The sequence below is a fragment of the Anthonomus grandis genome, chromosome 4 (genome assembly GCF_022605725.1).
Source record: "Anthonomus grandis grandis chromosome 4, icAntGran1.3, whole genome shotgun sequence".
NCBI lineage: Eukaryota > Metazoa > Arthropoda > Insecta > Coleoptera > Curculionidae > Anthonomus > Anthonomus grandis.
Window position 1 is genome coordinate 21035257 of NC_065549.1, and position 19157 is coordinate 21054413.

The following is a 19157-nucleotide window of genomic DNA, read 5'->3' on the forward strand; positions in this document are numbered from 1 at the left end:
TACTCTATTTATCGGCAAATCTGTCATAATTTCCCAGTGACCAGTCTAATAATTCGCATTTTACAAGCATAGTTATGGCTTATAATTAAAATATAAGTTGCAAACATGAAAAGGACTAATCTTTTAAAATAATCAAAATATTTAAAATTAGCGCCGTAATATTAAGTTTCTTTAAAGAAGCAGTTGTCTCATATATGCATATCTCGTGTCATCTCATATTCGAGACGAGACAGTCCACCCTGAAAATCTTGAAAAATAAATTGTTTAGCCAAAAACGGTCGAATACGTCAAATTAAATATTGAAGAGGACATTTATTGATAGAAATTGCGTTTCTCTGACGTCATCTCTTCACCCCGCCTCACCCCTTTGAGCCACCATGTTAGTTTTTTTAAATGCAAATAGGAGTCGAGTCATCACTTATTTTATTAAATGTTAAAGATGATTTCGCACATCTGCGCACATTAGCGAACATTTCGGGCGTTATTAACTGACATTTGTTAATAATTCTATTTCGAAGAACTTCAAGAGAGTCAGGCTTTGTGGCAAAGACTTTGGTTTTTAGATGACGGTATAAATAAAAATCCATAGGGGTAAGATCGGAAGATCTAGCAGGCCATTTTACGGTACCTCTCCGGTCCATCCATCGTCCAGAAATAATGGATTGGAATGTGGTACCCCATCTTGTTGAAACATCAGTTTATTGTCTAGAATGTTATCGTCTTGTTCAAGTAACTCAGTTATTCTGAGTATTAAAATTTAAAAAATAGAGTATTAAAATTTATTAATAAAAAAAAGCTCCAACCAAATGATCTCCCAGAATACCAGCCCATACATTGGTTTTTGAGGTCGCTGCCTATGTGTTTATCTTGACACAGTGACAGTTGTGTATGTCTATTGACTTCACCATGTAAATAAAAGGAGCATTCGTCCGAAAAACATTGTACAGCAAATTCTTTACATGATTTAAAATATCAATAAAGTACTCACAAAATTGGAATCTTCATTTAGCTTATGTACTAATTTGGTTTTGTAGCCAGATACTTGTGTAATTTTATAATTTTGTGAACGGTACGTTTAGACACGCCAGATGCGGTATTTAGTTCCATCTCAACATGACCCGACACTGCAATTTCTACAACTTCATTTCTCACTGGATGCTGAACTGCATTTTTTCTATTTTGTACTAACCCTGTTTCTTAAAACTTCATCATCAAATTCATTACATAAGAATGACTTACCCTTTTATGGTGATTACCATTAAAAGTACGTGCTGCTGCTCGAGCAGACTTATTTTGTGGATAATAAAGACCTATCAATTGAATTCCTTCTTGCAGCGTATAAACCATTGTTATCAAGACTCTTAATATCACCGGAACTAGATTAAATAAATACTTCATACTACTATTGTTATTGGGTTATTGCTCACTCCAACAAAACACCGATACCAAAACAAAAATAACTAAGCCAACAAAATCCCCAAAATATGCAGGAATTTAGTGCATATATTGACGTTTTTGTCAAAATAACTTCAATTCTGGAATGTATTTTTTTTCTTGATTAGAAATAATACCTAGATAATCAAAAAAAAATAAAATTTATGTAGGCAAGTTTTAAGCTTTTGAAGAATATCTCCTCAATATTAAATTTGACGTGTTTGGCCGCTTTTGGCTAAATAATTTATTTTTCAAGATTTTCAGGATGGACTATTCTGCCTCGGACACCCTGTATTTTATATAAAAATAAATAAAAATAACTAAAAAGTTTAGTTACATAACTAAAATGAAAACACTTACACTGGGTATATTATCATTGGTACATACTCCTTCCTGTAGTAACCGATCCCTGATTTCCCAAGCGAATATCGATGGACACTCCCTCTTATAAGACGATATTTTTGACACCACCTCAGCGGTAGCCACTCTAGGCTTCGATCCCCCTATCGCTCTCGGTCTAATCGAACCTGTCTCGTAGTATCTGAAATAAGAAAAATAAATAAAAAGAAAAAACTGAAGCATTCCATTGATAAAAAAATCACGATTAGCACACAAAACACGCAAAAACAACAAAAATAAAACTACGAGCAGGGATCTTCACGGATCAGCTACATAGACACGGTTGGTATGTATACCTGCCAAGTATTTTGGAGACGCATCCGTTGGAGACTTGGAGGATCCTGGAGATGTCACAGGGTCGAGCTCCGGAGTGGGCCAGCTCGACGATTTTCTGTCTCGTGGAATCGGGTAACGGGCGCCCGCTGACGAACACACCCCCTAACTGGTTCACACCGCTGTGGCCTGTCCACAGTCACATCGAAGAAGGTTTTTGTTAATTTTTTTTTAAAACGTTCGCTTGTATTTTAATATTTTTTTTTAGGTGTGGATTAGGTAGGAGCAGTATAGCATCTATACATTATAAATATGGCATTCAGCGATGTGTGTTTGAATTTAAATATATAAAATAAATAGCATGCTGAAGTTTTAACTGTTTTTGTACTACTAAGGTAAATTTTTGCCACTATTTTTTAAAAGTCACACGTTGTTCCTTTAACTAGCACGTTTCTTAAGGGAAGGAGGCTATGCGTTTGTCATTTTCAAAAGATTAGTTTTATGCATAATAAAAGACCCTGCCCAACATACATATGGATATAATATATGGGCTGCACCTTCATCAAATAGAAGTTTTAACGACGACGAACTTCAAAACTTCTGTCAAGTAGCAAAACTAGCAAACGTCTATCTAAAGGAAACCTACACATATTGGGCAGTATTTTTATTTTGAGTGACACCATTCTTAAGCGACAAAGACCTGGAGATGAAAATAAAAAACTAACCAGATTTTGTGTTAGAATAATAATTTAAAAGGACTGATAAGAAACAATTCAAAAATTAAAGAAAAAAAAAGAGAAATTAAACAGAAGAATTAATAAGACTACTTACGATCCCTTAAATAAGTAATACATCGGAGACAATTCGATAAATTCACAAGAATTACAAGTCAAAAACTGCCGACAAATCGAAGAATACCATAGCAGGTTAATTATTCAGAACAAAGCCAGACATCCTTGAAGATACTATGAACAGCATCTACTAAATACGATTTGAATGGGATGACTTTAACGTAGGTGCAATCAAACGCCCTCTATCAATAATAGCCAATATGAACATCGACAAATAACACTCACAGAAAAAGTTTTCAGATCAGGAGTGGATGAATATGCCTGGGCGAAAATATACTTTGGTCTAAAGATTTTGATAGTCCTATGGTTTGAACCTTTAGTGTGATGCTCATATTACGGGACAGTTTTACCACTAAACAAAACTCTTTATTTTTATCCTCGACACGTGTTTCGCTAACGATGTTAGCATCTTCGGGAAAAGATTCAAACTAAACTAAAACTAGCTAGTTAGTTACATAATTAGTATATAAGGAGATTTGTAAGTAGTTTTAGTTTAGTTTTAATCTTCTTCCTAAGATGCTAACGTCGTTAGCGAAACACGTGTCGAGAGTAAAAATAAAGAGATTTAGTTAGTGGTAAAACTATCTCGTAATCTGAAGATTTTGTATAAAGAGCCACATTGGCAAAAAAGGTTATTAGAAGTAGTCTTACATTACACAATCCAGTGTCAAAATACCCAACATTTGGATATCGGCTATTCCTAACCATTGCTAGCCCTGATCTTTGTGAAGTCTCACCAAGCTATCTTTGCAGTTTAGTCGATGTCACATATCACTTAATTTCCACCTCGGTCACCTTGATTAATGCGTAAATTTTTATAAAATAGTGGTTTTATATCTGTTTTATCAAGTTTACACTTGATAATGGTTGGATACTTAACAACCGAAACGTCGTGTTATTTTATATACTTGTTTGAAATAATGAATAAAAGCAGCCGGGAGAATATCGGCTTTTTCAGCTCGATAACTTTGCAATATTTTATTGTTAGTAGAAAACCTATTTAAAAGGATGATGAAAAAATTTAAAGAATTGTTATTAAGTACTATTTAAAATTTACATAGAGTATATCTGTTTTGAAACTTATTTAAAATAATTAGAAAGATAAAAATTATTGATTTGGCTTGATTTGAATAGAAATTACTTAAACTTAGGATAATAAATAGAGATTTGAATGGTTTTCAGAAAATATACGAGGAACAGATGCATATAAAATCCATTATCAATCTTAAGTATGTATCTAAGGAAATCTCGTCAAATCGAATGGCGGTGCCAAAAACTAATTTTAATTCGCGAAGACGAATCTTTCTTTTTTTTCATTTATAAGTTGAAAATTGAAAAGCTGAGTGAATACTACTTCAGTCATATAGAAGATACTGAAGTGCAAAAGAGAGCAACTTTTACCAACCCATAATAAATCGTAGATTGTGAATTACATCACATTGGTAAATTTTATTCAAGTATTATTTTAATCACACTAATATTTCTGAATTAAAAACATACATTTAATTGCAAAATATTAACAAAATCTATATGAATTTTAAAGGACTATCAGTCATATCCCAGGATCCAAAGACATTTTTTATGAAGTGAATGATATAGTTTCTTCTTCTTTTTTTAAATAAATCATCTATCAAGCATTTAAAGAATGATTGTTTGAGTTTTTATTATTTCATAATTTTATCTCCCAAGCATCCGTTAAAAATATCAATGATATATTGCTGCATTAATCAAACACACATCGTCTTGCCAAATTTTAATAAACAAATATGTTGCCTCTAAACCACACTCAAAATAACATCAAAATTGTAATTAAAACCTTAACAACATTAGCTTATAATAATGTAATTATGTAACTGTGCACATGTTACAACCGACGGTGTAACAAGTTAAAGAATGACATATCCGTCAACTGACTCGGTCACTCGATAACGGGGATACAGATATCAAGTCTGCATTTCAAAACCTTAAATTGCCTTTAATTAATTCTATCATTTTTTATTAGGTAAATATTGTTTTATTATATGTTAATATAATTAAATTTAATCTTATTATAAGATTTATTTTTTATATTTATTATTTATTTAGCTCAATTTTCAATAATACCGTTTAAGTCATTTATATTTAACATATTTGTTGAAAAAAAAGCAAAGTAGGTGACAGCAAAAAATCCTTTTTTCTGCTTCTCGACTTAAAGAATATCCCAATAATTATTTTAGAAATATTTTTAAAGTATGATATTTGTTTAATTTTTTCCCATTTTAAATCCGGACAATTGAAAAATAAATTACGTTGGCAATTTTTGGCTTTGGCACCCAATATCTGGATCCTCGTTTTAGTTACCTCTTCAGGTATCAAGATGTGAGTTGTCATCTTGAATTACCTGAAAAAAAAATAAGTTCTATAAAAACAAAAGAAAATATCTACTCTTAATAAAATAGGGTTAACTATTTGAGCTTATTTCACATATTAATAAAATGATTTGGTGCAAATTAACTGAAATATTTTAATTTTAAATGCACTGCTACTTTTGTTAAAGTGTCCTTTTACAAAAGTGTCAAATAGAGAAAAGTATTTTTTAATTTCTAATAATTAACTAATCAATATAAATAAACGATGACAAGAGACAAAGAGACGATAAAATATATACAAATAAAATATTCATAAGGCCAATTACAATTTAAACTTTTTTTAATTTCAATTACTTGAACGATCGACGTCTTATAATTTTGAAAGAAGTCGTCCATTTTCTCAAAGAGACCTAGATTCAATAATCTAAAAGGAACTACACAAAGTCTCGGTCTCAAAAGTATTTATTAATTCTAACAGTAAGTTACACGTATTTCGCTCATATTAAGAGCATCATCAGACGTTAAGGTTAGATAAAATTGGAACCTTAAAAATCAACTACAAACAGTATATGCTTTACGGTCACATACATACACACACATTCTTACGTCGATTTTTAAGTTACCAATTTTATCTAAATTTAAGGTTTGATGATGCTGTTAATATGAGCGAAACACGTGTAACCTACTGTTAGAATTAATAAATACTTTTGAAACCGAGACTTTGTGTAGCTCCCTTTAGATTAGTCTTATTATAATATGATAACAAATTTAAAACTTATAACAAGTAATAAGCATTGTATCGGTTTAGGTTACGCATATAAATATTTCTTTTTGGATTTGGACCACACTTTAAAATGGGAAGGAAAAATTTTGTAAGCTTTTAATTTTAATACATTTTAAGCAAAAAATAATATTTGTCCTAGATTATATAAAACCAGCTATTTTGTTCTTTATAGATAGTGTTTTTTTTATCAGGTTTTGGGCCGAAATGACTAAAAAGTAAATTTTTTTGAAAAAAATTACAACATTTAAACCTTTATTTAATTTTTTTATAGAGGTTTTCCTTCCAAAAAAGCAGTCTATAGCAGTCGTTGTTATATTTTTATGTCAATAACGAGGTTATCGAGTTAATTTTTTTTTAATATATATTTATATATTTGTTCATTTCTTTTACATGATACATGGATATTGATATTGACATGTATATACAGGGTGATTTTTAAGTTGATACTTTTTTTTGACTGTGTATAGAGCTCGGTAAAATAAACATTTTTTTGAAATAATAAAATTTTTTTTTCAAATAAACCGAAAAATTAAAAAATCGCATTGCCAAAATGTTATAAAATGAGTCCAATACGGTCCTTTCTAATTTAAATAAGTTGTTCAAAGTTGTCACCATTAACAAAACGGCACGCAATAGAGAAATCAGTTTTTGTCTAACTGTTGCCGCAGCCTGCTCAATAAGTGCTATTAGTTCTTCTTGTGTGTCGATAGGCGTCTTGAAAACTAAACTTTTCATATACCCCCACAAAAAAAAGTCACATGGATTAAGGTCTGGCGACCTTGGTGGCCATGCAACTGGTCCATTATGGCCAATCCACCGGTTTGGGTAACTTATATCCAAAAATTCGCTCACTTCTCGTCTAAAATGGGCAGGTGCTCCATCCTGCAGGAGCCACATAGCTTGCCTGATATTTAGTAGCACGTCTTCTAACAGAACAGGCAGATTATTTTGCAAAAAGTCCAAATAAACATCGCCCGTCAAATGGTCTGGAAAGATAAATGGTCCAACAAGTATCCCATTCACAATTCCTGCCCACACATTAGCAGAAAAGCGGTGTTGAAAATTGGTTCTGCGAATTGCATGGGGATTATCAACAGACCAAACATGCGTATTTCGAAAATTGTTAATTCCGTTTCGGGTAAATGTTGCCTCGTCCATGGCTAAAATTTTGTTAGAAAAATGTTGATCATTTTCATGTTGTTGTAGGAACCATTCATAAAACTGAACTCTGCGAGGGAACTCTTCAGGCAGTAGCGCTTGGACACGTTGAACGTGAAAGGGATTAAATTGATTCTCACGCAATGTGGTCCATACTTTTGTTTGACTTAATCCGACCTGCCCTGCAACAACTCGAGTACTTGTTGTTGGATCTTCTTCCATGAGATTTAAAATTTGTTCTTCCCTATGAACATTTTCAGGTCTCCTTCCTCTTCCTGCATGCCCTCCACGATGTTCTCGTAAATCGCCAGTATCCCTAGCCCGTAAAATAAGATTTATGAAACTTCTGCTGGGTGTAGGATGATTCCGCAAAGGAAAGCGGTCTGCGTATAATACTGAAGCAGCAGCAGCACTTTGAAGACACTCTTCATAAATAAGCAACATCTCCACAAGGTAATTGTTTTCATAACGATGTGCCATTTTTAGGATTTGCAAATTTGAAATTAACAACAGAAAACCAAAAGTGTCTAAGACTAACTGATCGGTAAAATGCGTGATCGATAATACAAAAATTCGAGCAAAAACTAAACATAAACAGACGATGAAAAACAAACCCATATTCACTTTTTTTATTCTGTATGTCCCTTGATTTTGAGTATATCGAAAAAAGTTATTTGGAAAAAATGTATATAATTCTGTTTGTATATCAGATTAAAAAGACCAAAGTTAAGGCCAAAATGTCGGAATCCTTTTCAAACAAAAGTATTTTTATTCACAGTCCTACTCGCCTAAAAAAACTACCTATCACTAAAAGGAGGGCTAAATTGTTATTTTGTTGATATCTAACACTATTATTCTAAAGTTTCTTTTGATATTTATCTGTTTTTTGTAAAATACATATAATTTCGAAAAAAACCCACAGACATTTAAAAAAAAATCTGTTATTAGAGTACAAAAACTTCGAAAGATCGAAACTGCATTTTATTCATTAAATTTAATAAGTAAGCCCACAGCGTGGAAACGAAAACAAAAAGTTAAGCTTCTTTCGTCCCGAAATAAAAACGATTCCTGCTACGACGGCGGACGGTCTCGGCAGTAAAATCTACAAATTGGATGAGATGGAAGTTATACCAGTGGCGCCTCTTCTTAGATTTTAAACGTATATTTAAGTGATTTAAAAAAATTACATGTAATAAACCTTTGATCTTATTTACAATATGAGGAAGATTTATGATTTTTACGTAAATAAGAAACAAAATATATTACACTATACTTTGTTTTCATACCAGTTAAATTGTAATATTAATTTCATCTATAAAAATATACTGTCTTGCCTTTGAATTTTAATATTATTAAGTTTTTTGTTGTTCTCGCCACTGCCTAAGAGACAATCGATATAAAGTTGCCGTTGTCAGTTCTTTTTTCACCATACCGTAAATATCTTTAAGTACCGGACGCAACACTAGGGCACAATTTAGGGCGAAAATAAGACCCTTTCCGGGGGACATTCATCGCGTCGAGACCGTCACAAAAGAGAACGTTGATGGACTTAAGTAAATCGTCGTCGGACCTCTTTGCTACTACACAATAGATGTCGAAATTCTTGGGATATTTTTAGTTATTAAGCTGAAAGTGTTGACTGTTGAAAAGTAACTTTTTGCTTTATTTCCTTTATTTTTTTTATTGAGAAATGTAAAATGTTCAAATCGATCAGTTATTATAAATCGAGTGATTGAAAAACAAAATTAATTAACTGTTGTCATTTTCACTCTTTATTGGTAAATGAAAAATGGCTTATCGATAAATCCGCTTAAAACCACGATTAGTCGTTTTATGGGGAAATAAGCTCCTAAAGGACAAAAAGCTCAAAATTAAATAAAATATGAATACTATTTTTCAAAAAAATCAAAGACCCTGGAGCCATTTAATAAATACAAAGTAATAATGAAGGCAAAATCCAAAAAATGGAATCTACAGTTTCACAAAATGTTAGTAAGACCCATGTTGATATACGGTTTAATTGACTAGGAAAGAAAGATTACATAAACTATTACTAGAGCTATAAAAGCAACACTCAGACACCTCTGAATCTTATAGAACCTGTATTGCTAGAGGCGCTATTGAAGTGTGTTTGTTGCATTTAACGCCAATTCGCATTTTCATATAATCAGAACTAAGGATGGTCCAATATAAGCTTAATCAAAGCCAGTCTTATAGAAAGGCAAGAAACGGCTAGGCCCCGCAAAATATAGAAGGATCAAGATGTCATGTCATTATATAATATGGCACCAGATAAAATGACTCCTCAATATTACTTCAGCAACTTATGAGTTTTAACAGATACTTCCCTGTAACAATCCAAGGCACAAAAAAACTGTAGGCCTTTCAATGGGGACCTGGTATCCTAACCGCTTGGTGACGAATCAAAACTGAAGTGTCAGCATTTCGGTGATAAATCAAGGACAACATTGCTATAAGGTTAGGAAAATGGTTCTGGGAATCCTGGTTGTGGAGATTGCAAGGATGTTGTTTGCACCATTACTGCTCTCACTCAATTTATTGCTTTTCAAAAATGATATTCTACAATCCTTAAGACCATAAGGATAAAAAGCTCTAATCTCTTTTCTTTTGCTCCTCTCTTTTGCTCTTTTCAAAGATTTCTTTTTACAAACCATTCTAAATATCATCAAATACAAGAGCAATAGAAAGTCTCATTTGGCTTAGCAATTGGTCTTATAAGTAAAATTTAAATTGTTGTGACGAATTCATAGTTATTTACTTATTTTATTAAGTATTATGTCACTATTTCAATAGAAATTTATTTAAAAAATACTCACACGCTCAATTATTGAAAAAAAAAGAAAATAGACTTATTTGCGTATTTAGAAGAAATGTCGAGTTAAATGTTTAGCGATACCTTTCGTTATATTTAATTCAATCTAAGTCCAATAATTCTTAAATATAATAATTTACTTGAGGTATAACTTATTTTATATACTCAGGAGCAGAGGATTTATCTATCGCTCTCTTAGCTCGTTTCTTCTTTTCAATATCCTGCATAACTTCATTTTTTACTTTAGTAAATTTAGTCTCCTTAAATTATTTTTTTTTTGTAAAACCTTAGAGTTTGGGAACTTAGAAGTAGAAATGAAACACAATTAGTTTAGTGTGACGCGACGTTTCACCGATTTAATTCCGGGAACAAAGGCTATAATTTTTAATTTTTGAGGAAAAGGACTTTTTGTAAGTTCTGTAAAAAAGTATCCTTTCTATCTTCTTTGTTATTTTTTAAAACATTTTATCAGAGTCAATCAAGTCAATGTAAAAAAAAATTATCTTTGATTGAGTGTTAGTTATATAAATAATTTTATATATTTAACTTTATTTTACTTACCTTGAAAACAGTAGTAAATTTAACTACAAAAACGTTGGTTCATATTAGGTTGTTATATTTAATAAATAGATTTTTTAAATTTTTTTCGTATTTAGGAATTATTCTTAGAACATTGAAAGTCTAGAATTAGGATTGCCGTGGAACAGTGGGCAGTTCGTTTGCTTGCAATGATGATGATGATCTCAATCAATGCTTATGTAAAAAAACACTATAATATTATAAAATACAAGTTGTGCTTTTATTATTCCGAAAATTAATATTCAAAAAATATAAATGTGAGGACTATGCTTCGATTTTTACTGCAGAGGAATTAGCAATATTAAAAGCCCTGAAATTTATTAGTGATGCTAATATAATTTCAAAGTTTATAATACTTTCTGATTCACAATTAGTTTTACAATCACTGAAAAACGGACATAATTTTAAACACCCATTTATTTTTAAGATTCGAGAGGCTAATCAGTAATCTTAATAAACATAATACTAAGGTAGCATTCATTTGGTTAAAAGGACACACAGGATTGCTAGGAAATGAATTGGCAGATAAAGAGGCCAAGGAAGCAATTAAGACAGATCGGATTCTTTCCAAAGTACACTTTAGTGATAAAATTCCAATTATCTGAAAAAGGTCTTCAAAAACTTGGAAAAGAAAATATCTTGCATATTTAGCAAATACTTCAAATACATACACTTTGATAAAAGCATCCCTTAGCAGTTATAGTATAGTTTCTAAATCTAACTTTCCAAGATATTTGACAACACTTTTCTTTAGATTTCTAGTGGGTCATGGTAATTTTAATAAATATTTACATAAATTATTACATAAATGACCCATATACAGGGTGTTCCGTTGATCATGTTACAAACTTCAAGGGCAGATAGAAAACGTCAAATGAAAAACAAAAGTTCATATAAACATGGATCCGGAAAAGCTTCCTCAGGGAGCTAGAGCTCTTTGAAAATAACCTTTAAAAACTATTTTTAGTTTAATTAGTTTTTTTTTAAATAGCTCCGGAACTACTTTAGCTACCGCAACCAATTTTGAGAGGTAAATTATTGTTAGTACGTTTATTCTTTTAAACCTACTAAATAAAAAAAAATATTTACCAGGGGCTTCAGAATCAGGGGGGTATTTGGTAAATTTAGGCCCATTTCTTTAAGACTTTAATTTCTGCCCGTTTGGGCATTAGATTATGATGTTCCTATGCTTTTTACATAAAAAAGGTACTCTTAGTAAAAGTCGGTAAATATCACCGTTTTTGTGGAAATTGACTAAAACCAAACTAAGATACAGCACCTGAATTAATTATTTTAATAATAATAATAATAATGCTAATTCATTGCCACTGTCTGTATTTTTTAAATTTGTCACTGTCAGTATTTTTTACATGATATTAATTCCCTTTTTATTAAGGTTAAGTAATGGAAGATTACACTTTTGCTGAATACGCCGATATGCTTTTAATTTATGGGGAAGTTCGATGTAACGGTAGAGCTGCTTCTCGACTATATGAAGAGCGGTTGCCCGAAAGGCGAATCCCAGCTCACACACTTTTTGAAAGGGTCAATCAACGGCTCAGGGAGACTGGCTCCATTAAAATAAAACGCCAAGATAATGGCGCGCAGAGGAACATCCGAATCCCGGATTTTGAGGAAGAAGTGCTTTAGCGATTTGAAGATAACCCATCAGTAAGTACTCGAGCAGTAGCTGATGCGATGCATGTAAATCATGTTAGGGTATGGAACGTTGTTAAGGAACAGCTTCTTCGGCCCTACCACCTGCAAAAGGTGCAATTATTAGGACCCAATGATTTTATGCCCCGCGTGAATTTTTGCCAGTGGTTTCTTGGCCGGTGTACAGAAGAACCTGAATTTCCAAAATATGTCCTTTTTACTAACGAGGCTTTATTTACAAAAGAAGGCATTTTTAATTCTAAGAATAATCATGTGTGGAGTGAGGAAAACCCTTATGGTATTCATTTTAGGAGCTATCAACATAAGTTTTCGGTTAATATGTGGGCCGGCATTATTGGAGAACGCTTAAATGGTCCAATTATGTTGCCTCCTCGTTTAACGGGAAATATTTATTTTAATTTTTTAAGAAATGTACTGACAGAACTATCCCTAAATATAGGCCAGATCTGCCCCTAAATATATGACAGAACTTATGGCTACAACACGATGGAGCGCCAGCTCATTTTTCACTTATTGTCTGCGAGTTTATAAATGAAAATTTTGGAAGGCGCTGGATTGGCCGCGGAGGCCCTGTCATCTGGCCAGCGCGCTCACCAGATTTGACACCCTTAGATTTTTTTCTTTGGGGGCATATGAAACTCCAGTCGAGTCAGAAGAAGACCTGGTGGCCAGAATTTCCGCAGCTGCTGAAGTAATCCAAACCACGCCTGATCAACTTCAACCTTAATATGGTGCGTAGATACAATAAATGTATCGATCGTGGCGGGCGGCATTTTGAGCAATTAATATTTTAAGTTTATTTTTGTAATACCAATCTTTAATAAAATTTGTTTACGTTTCTAAAATTGTTAATTTGTTGGTTTTTTATTACACTTAAAATCATTTAAACATTTTATGCCTCAAGGTAATTAAAGTGACAGTTAATAAATTTGAGTACCAATTTAATAAAGTGGCTACCTTAACTTTTTTTAAACATTTATTTTTTATTTACGCCAGTTTTTTTTTTTAAATTGTTTATTAATAATAATAGGTAATTAATTTTTGTATCTCATAACTTGCTTTTCGTCAATTTTCACAAAAACGGTGATATTTACCATTTACCGACTTTTACTAAGAGCACCTTTTTTATGTAAAAAGCATAGGAACATCATAATCTAATGCCCAAACGGACATAAACTAAAGTCTTAAAGAAATGGGCCTAAATTTACCAAATACTCCCCTGATTCTTAACCCCTGGTAAATATTTTTTTTATTTAGTAGGTTCAAAAGAATAAACGTACTAACAATAATTTAACTCCCAAAATTGGTTGCGGTAGCTAAAGTAGTTCCGGAGCTATTAACAAAAAACTAGTTTTTAAAGGTTATTTTCAAAGAGCTCTAGCTCCCTGAGGAAGCTTTTCCGGGCCCATGTTTATATGAACTTTTGTTCTTCTTTTGACGTTTTCTATCTGCTCTAGAAGTTTGTAACATGATCAACGGAACACCCTGTATATGTAATTGTGACAACCAGCCAACTGATGATTTGAACCATATTTTATTTGAATGTAAAAATAATTTTGACGGTCATTCACTCGGCAGTCACTCGGTACACTGAAAGTGTTACCCAAGTATTTGAACTTGGCGCGCGTGAGTACTGGGCACTCCCCGACTACATGATTAACGGTTTCATCCAGACGAGCTGGACCCTGCAGCCAACCTGTACCAGTTTTTTCAGGACTTTTATGCACTTTAGTACAAGCTTGGAGCTTACCTTTGCGGCCGTGATAGCCTTAATAGCAGCTCTGCTGTCCGATAATACGACTGTATTTCGGTGTCCGCAGCTTATGATTTTCTGTCCGCATTTTAATACAGCGAATACTTCGGCCTGGAAGACAGTGGCGTGCTCCCCCAGCGAGTATGCCCTATTGGTTTGTGGGATCCCACCACAAAGCCCTGATCCAGCTCTGTTATTCATTCTGGAGCCATCTGTGTACCAGATGGTCCCCCTATTTAGCAATGCAGGTCTGTTGGAATGCTGCCACTCCTCTCTGCCTGCAATGAGTGTCACGAATCACCAAACGATAACCCCGTATATGAGAAGAGGTCTCACAATGCGCGAGTAGATCCAGTGGAGGATCTTAGGAGACAGACCCCAGGTATTGCCGAAAGCCCGCCTGCAGGCCCATAACGCGCAGGTGGCCTTCTTCATTCTGGTATCTGCATGATCGTGCCAGGAGAGTTTGGGATCTAACTTGATTTCCAGAAATCGAACTGTCCTGAAGTAATGCAGCTGCACGCCACCTAGAGATATAACTGGGGGCGTGCCAAAGTTACGTCTCCTCGTGAATAGTAGGAGCTCTGGTTTTTTGGGGTTAATCCTGAGACCCCCCGAGAGGCATCATATGTCCACCATACGCAGGGCTCTCATCATAGGGCCCCGCATTGAGACGGCGTCTTTCCCTGGGCAAAGGATTACTAGATCATCAGCGTAGGCCTGTGTGTATAGGCCAGCATTGTTTAAAAGATTTATCAGGCTGTTGACCACAAGGTAGGGGACAATACTCCTCCCTGCGGGCAGCCCCTAGCCGCCAACGTTTCGACAATCTCGTTGTTGAGCTGGGCAGACGCAGTGATGTTTCTGCATAATAAATTGAAGGAGCTTGGCTTGCTTCCTATGTGTCTTACCTCACTTATGGCAAACATAATTGCGGCCGATAGAATGGAGTATTTTTCTAAAATTTTTAAAATTATCCAAAAGGAAAATATAACTTGAAATTATATGCACTAGTTAATAATTTTAGTTACTTGGATATCCCTGTATTTTTTCCCTATTGTTTACCTACCTATCCGAGCCCCCCTATGTTTGGTCTTTTAAAAAATGTCCTGCATTGGCTCCAGGACGAGAAGCGTGTGACCCTGTCTAAGTATTAATCTTTCTTGCATTATTCCTTTTTTATACTCTGTTTATTAGATACAATGAGAAGACAATATCATACTACCCAATAGTATATTTTTTGTATATTTTAAATGTCATAAAAATTTGTCATTTATTTGGACAGGCATAAAACAATACTACTATTCCCCTTTAATAAAATATAGTAAGATACTATATAAAGAAGTCAATAATCAAAATTAAATAAATGCAGATAACGTGTATTAGAGAAAAACGCAACAACATCGCAAAGCCGCGTCGCTCCATCGCATTGTTGATTTCACCGACCCAAGAAATGTTTACCAGTGATGTCGTAAAAAAATATTTACATGATAAATATTTATTAATAATAGATTATGCTTTAAATTATAAACAATATTAACGTGAACTTTTTATGCGTTTTTTTAATGTACTTCATTAAGAAAGGTACATACCTATCTAATAAAAAGCATTTTTATGGAAATTATATATTTTATAATTATTATAGATTTCATAATAAGTTTTTATTTAGGCTTATTTTTATGATCCCCTATTCTATGAGGAAGATGACTAAATTCTCCCCTGATTTGAGATTATGATAGTATCGGTATTTACTTGTGACAAGATTGCCTTGAATCGAATTTTTACTATAGTGCGGGACAAACGGTACAAGTTTTTACAATCGTAATAGTTCACAAAAAATACTCAAATGCGTCCTTTTTCATTTTTCAACCAAAAACTAAGGAAAAAACACGGAACACAAATGTTGAATGTAAACACAAAGCCGTTTGATAAGATGACATCAGCTTTTGCGGTGTTGCCCTTCAAATTTTTTGGAAGCGATTTTAGGAATAAGAATGTTAATAGTTTTTTTGCTTTGAAGATGTTATTTTTGCGCTTAGAATACGATATATCTATTTATACTTTTTATTTTTAATCTAAAATCTAACACCAATAAGTTAAATTAACATTTTTATAAGTGTAAGTATAAAGCTAAAATGTTCTCTTTTGAAAATGTGTGTGAACTTGTCAACAGAGAATCGGCGAATATGTTTGTAAACAAAACACCCCCCTTGCCCCTCAGTAGATGTTAAACTCAAACAAAGTTGCTGTTTACTAATTCTAGTCTTTCAATGTTCAAATGAATTATTGGACTTAGACTAAAATAAATATAATGAAAGGTATCGTCGAAGAGTTAAGTTTATATTTCTTTTAAATACGTGATTAAGTCACTTTTTATTCTTTTTAATAATTGAGCGTGTGAGATTTTACTGATATAATGACGTAATATTCAATAAAATAAGGAAATAATTGATATTATGCGTAATTTATATACGTATATATAGGTTTTTGAGCCAAGATGAAGACTGTAGTGTTCAACAATATAGCGAGCATCAAAAGGTTAAAATACAGCAGAAAAAGATTTTTACAAAAAACTGGACGTTGATAGCGACAAACATACAATTTTCCTAATTTTTACTCCTATACATAAGGTGAATAGCTAATCTTAATACCAAAAATTATATTTAATAAAATAAAACTAACCCCAAACAGGATCTTAAATCAAAATAAGTTCCTCGTATGTGTTGTTAATGATAAAATCACATATTGTTAAGACTCATAAATTTACCAAAAAAATCATATATACAGAAGTATAAAAAAACAGCAATACACAATTAATAAAGCCCGAAAAGATAATAAAAAATATTATTGACATTTTGTTACACCCCTTTAGAAAACTTAGGAGATGAAACCGTATAAAATATCACTGTATTGTTCCCCAAATCGCATCACAGCATAATACCATGTGGCAGTGAATGATCGCCATAAAACCTCTGAACTTGACGTCAAAACGGTTTATATATTGCACTCCTTAGCTAAGATATAGCGCGGTAGCGGCTTTAAAACGCCAAAGGGGGCTCTCATGCCTTATTGTTGGCTTTAGAATAGCCTGAATGGTCTTAAGACGTTCTCCACCCCCGAAATTCTGCGATCAGCTCCCTTACATTTAGAAAAATCGAGAAGTGTTCACCTTTCACAACCAGATTTCATTTGTCACCTACTAGAATGGTTTATCTACACATGCCGGTTTCTACTTTTGTGATTGCTTTTTTTTTCGCTGATTGATGGTTTTCTTATTTAAATGCTGAAATGTTTATTTTAAGGTGACAACGAATGATTTATTCAGGTTATAAATTATGCATTCTTTGGTATAAACAGTAAAATCTTTTTAATATAACCTACAATAAAATATTTATTTTATTCTGCATTATTCTAATAACGGAACGCTTCATTTTTATGGGAAATAAAATTAAAAAATAAAGAAATTTGCATTCCAAAAAAAATTTCAAATTATGAGATAATGAAAATGTAAAACTCAAAACATGATAAGCAAAATGCAAAAAAGAGATAGCTGACTTATTAATAAATCATAGACCTTTTTCTCACATACAGGAATGGAAGACAAAATTCGAATGCAACTGGAAAGAGTTTAGCCTAATATAATACAACACGATAACTCTTTATGAAAACCATACATGTTAACCGAAAATTTGTCCTGAAAATTAGTTTCGACTATTGCGTGTGGATTTTTATCTGACCATACATAATAGTTGTGAACATTATTGATGCTATGCCTAAATATATCTTGCGGTTGTAGATGCTGTACACGCTATACATAATATGGATATAGACCTTGGTCGTGAAGCGTGTTGATTACATTTTGTTGCGGAATGACCAATTGAGTAGCAATCTCTCGTGATCTGGTTGTTGCATCATCTTCTACCAAATTCACAACATTTTCTTCTTCTTCTAAACTTTGTCGAGTCCTTGTTGAGGCTTGTTTAGTACTAGATAGAGTTCCGGTCTCGCAAAGATTGTTAAACACTCCGATAAATACTGATGATAAATATGTTTTTATCCGGATTTCTCCAGTGTCTTGAACAGCAACTGTAGCATTCTTATTGCAAAAGCCGTAAACAAAAACCATATTTTTATATTTTAAATTTGAATAGCTGTATGTCATTTTATACGACTTTAATCAGACATACTGACACTAACACATGTCAGAACACCAAAGCCGACCAAACAATCCGTACCTACAGCGTTTGTGATAAGAAATGGTAAATTATATAAAACATTTATACTAAACTAACAAAACTAAACTAAAACTAAAAAAAACAAAAGCAAATCCGTTTCTAAAACAATAGTTTTTCTCCCCTCTCTATAATTGCGTTATCTATTTTGCACGTTTTTCAATTTCCCACCTTTGTACTTAATGAAAATTTTGAGATTAATGCCTGTATAGTCAATAAATTTGAAATATGTGGAGTTAGTGGATTAGATCTAGTTAGGTAATTATGATTTTGAATTTGATGATTCGCTCTTCCCTAATTAATAAATTTTATGATATTTATTCCTCCATTAGCATTTATTATTATTCGGTTTTTCAAAAAAAATGTTGTTCGAGTGTTTGGATACTAAGAAAGCCTTTCAGTTGTTTAAATTTGTAAATATTACGCCTTAGTTTATTCGAAGTAATTTCAACATTGCAGTCTCATCTGACATGTTGCTCTATATATTTGTAGTCCAAGTTATCGTATGTAATTAACTGTTGTTATGTTAAATATGTAAAATTTGGGTTATGTGTAGAGAAGAAGCTATCCTCTTCTGTTACAGGAGAAAGGGTTATTATATTTTTAGTGTGGGGTACGGGAAAATATATATTTTTGGATTTTTTAATCGTCTTTGCCATCTTGATTGCAATACTTCATTAAATACAAGAATTCTTTTTATATTATTTAAGAATTCATTAAATACATTGGTGATATTTATGTCCTTGGAATAATTCCTCTTTTTGTTTCAATATTCTTAATGCTAGATGCTTTTGTTTTAATATCATTTATCTAAGGTTCAGAGGATCTGCCTACTA

The 19157-nt window shown here is 32.6% G+C and overlaps 1 protein-coding gene across 3 annotated transcripts in view; it reads right to left on the bottom strand.

The window, feature by feature from the left end:
• The window catches only part of LOC126735344 (paired box protein Pax-6-like), a 116225-nt gene that overhangs the window by 85604 nt on the left and 11464 nt on the right, over nt 1-19157 (bottom strand). For 2 of the 3 annotated variants that reach the window (XM_050439300.1, XM_050439301.1), the window contains exons 3-4: nt 2130-2295; nt 1795-1975 (exon numbers count right to left, since the gene is read on the bottom strand). In XM_050439300.1, coding sequence (XP_050295257.1) covers nt 1795-1975; nt 2130-2295 — 347 coding nt within the window. The remainder of the gene's footprint in view (nt 1-1794; nt 1976-2129; nt 2296-19157) is intronic. The other variant, XM_050439302.1, reaches the window with a different exon arrangement.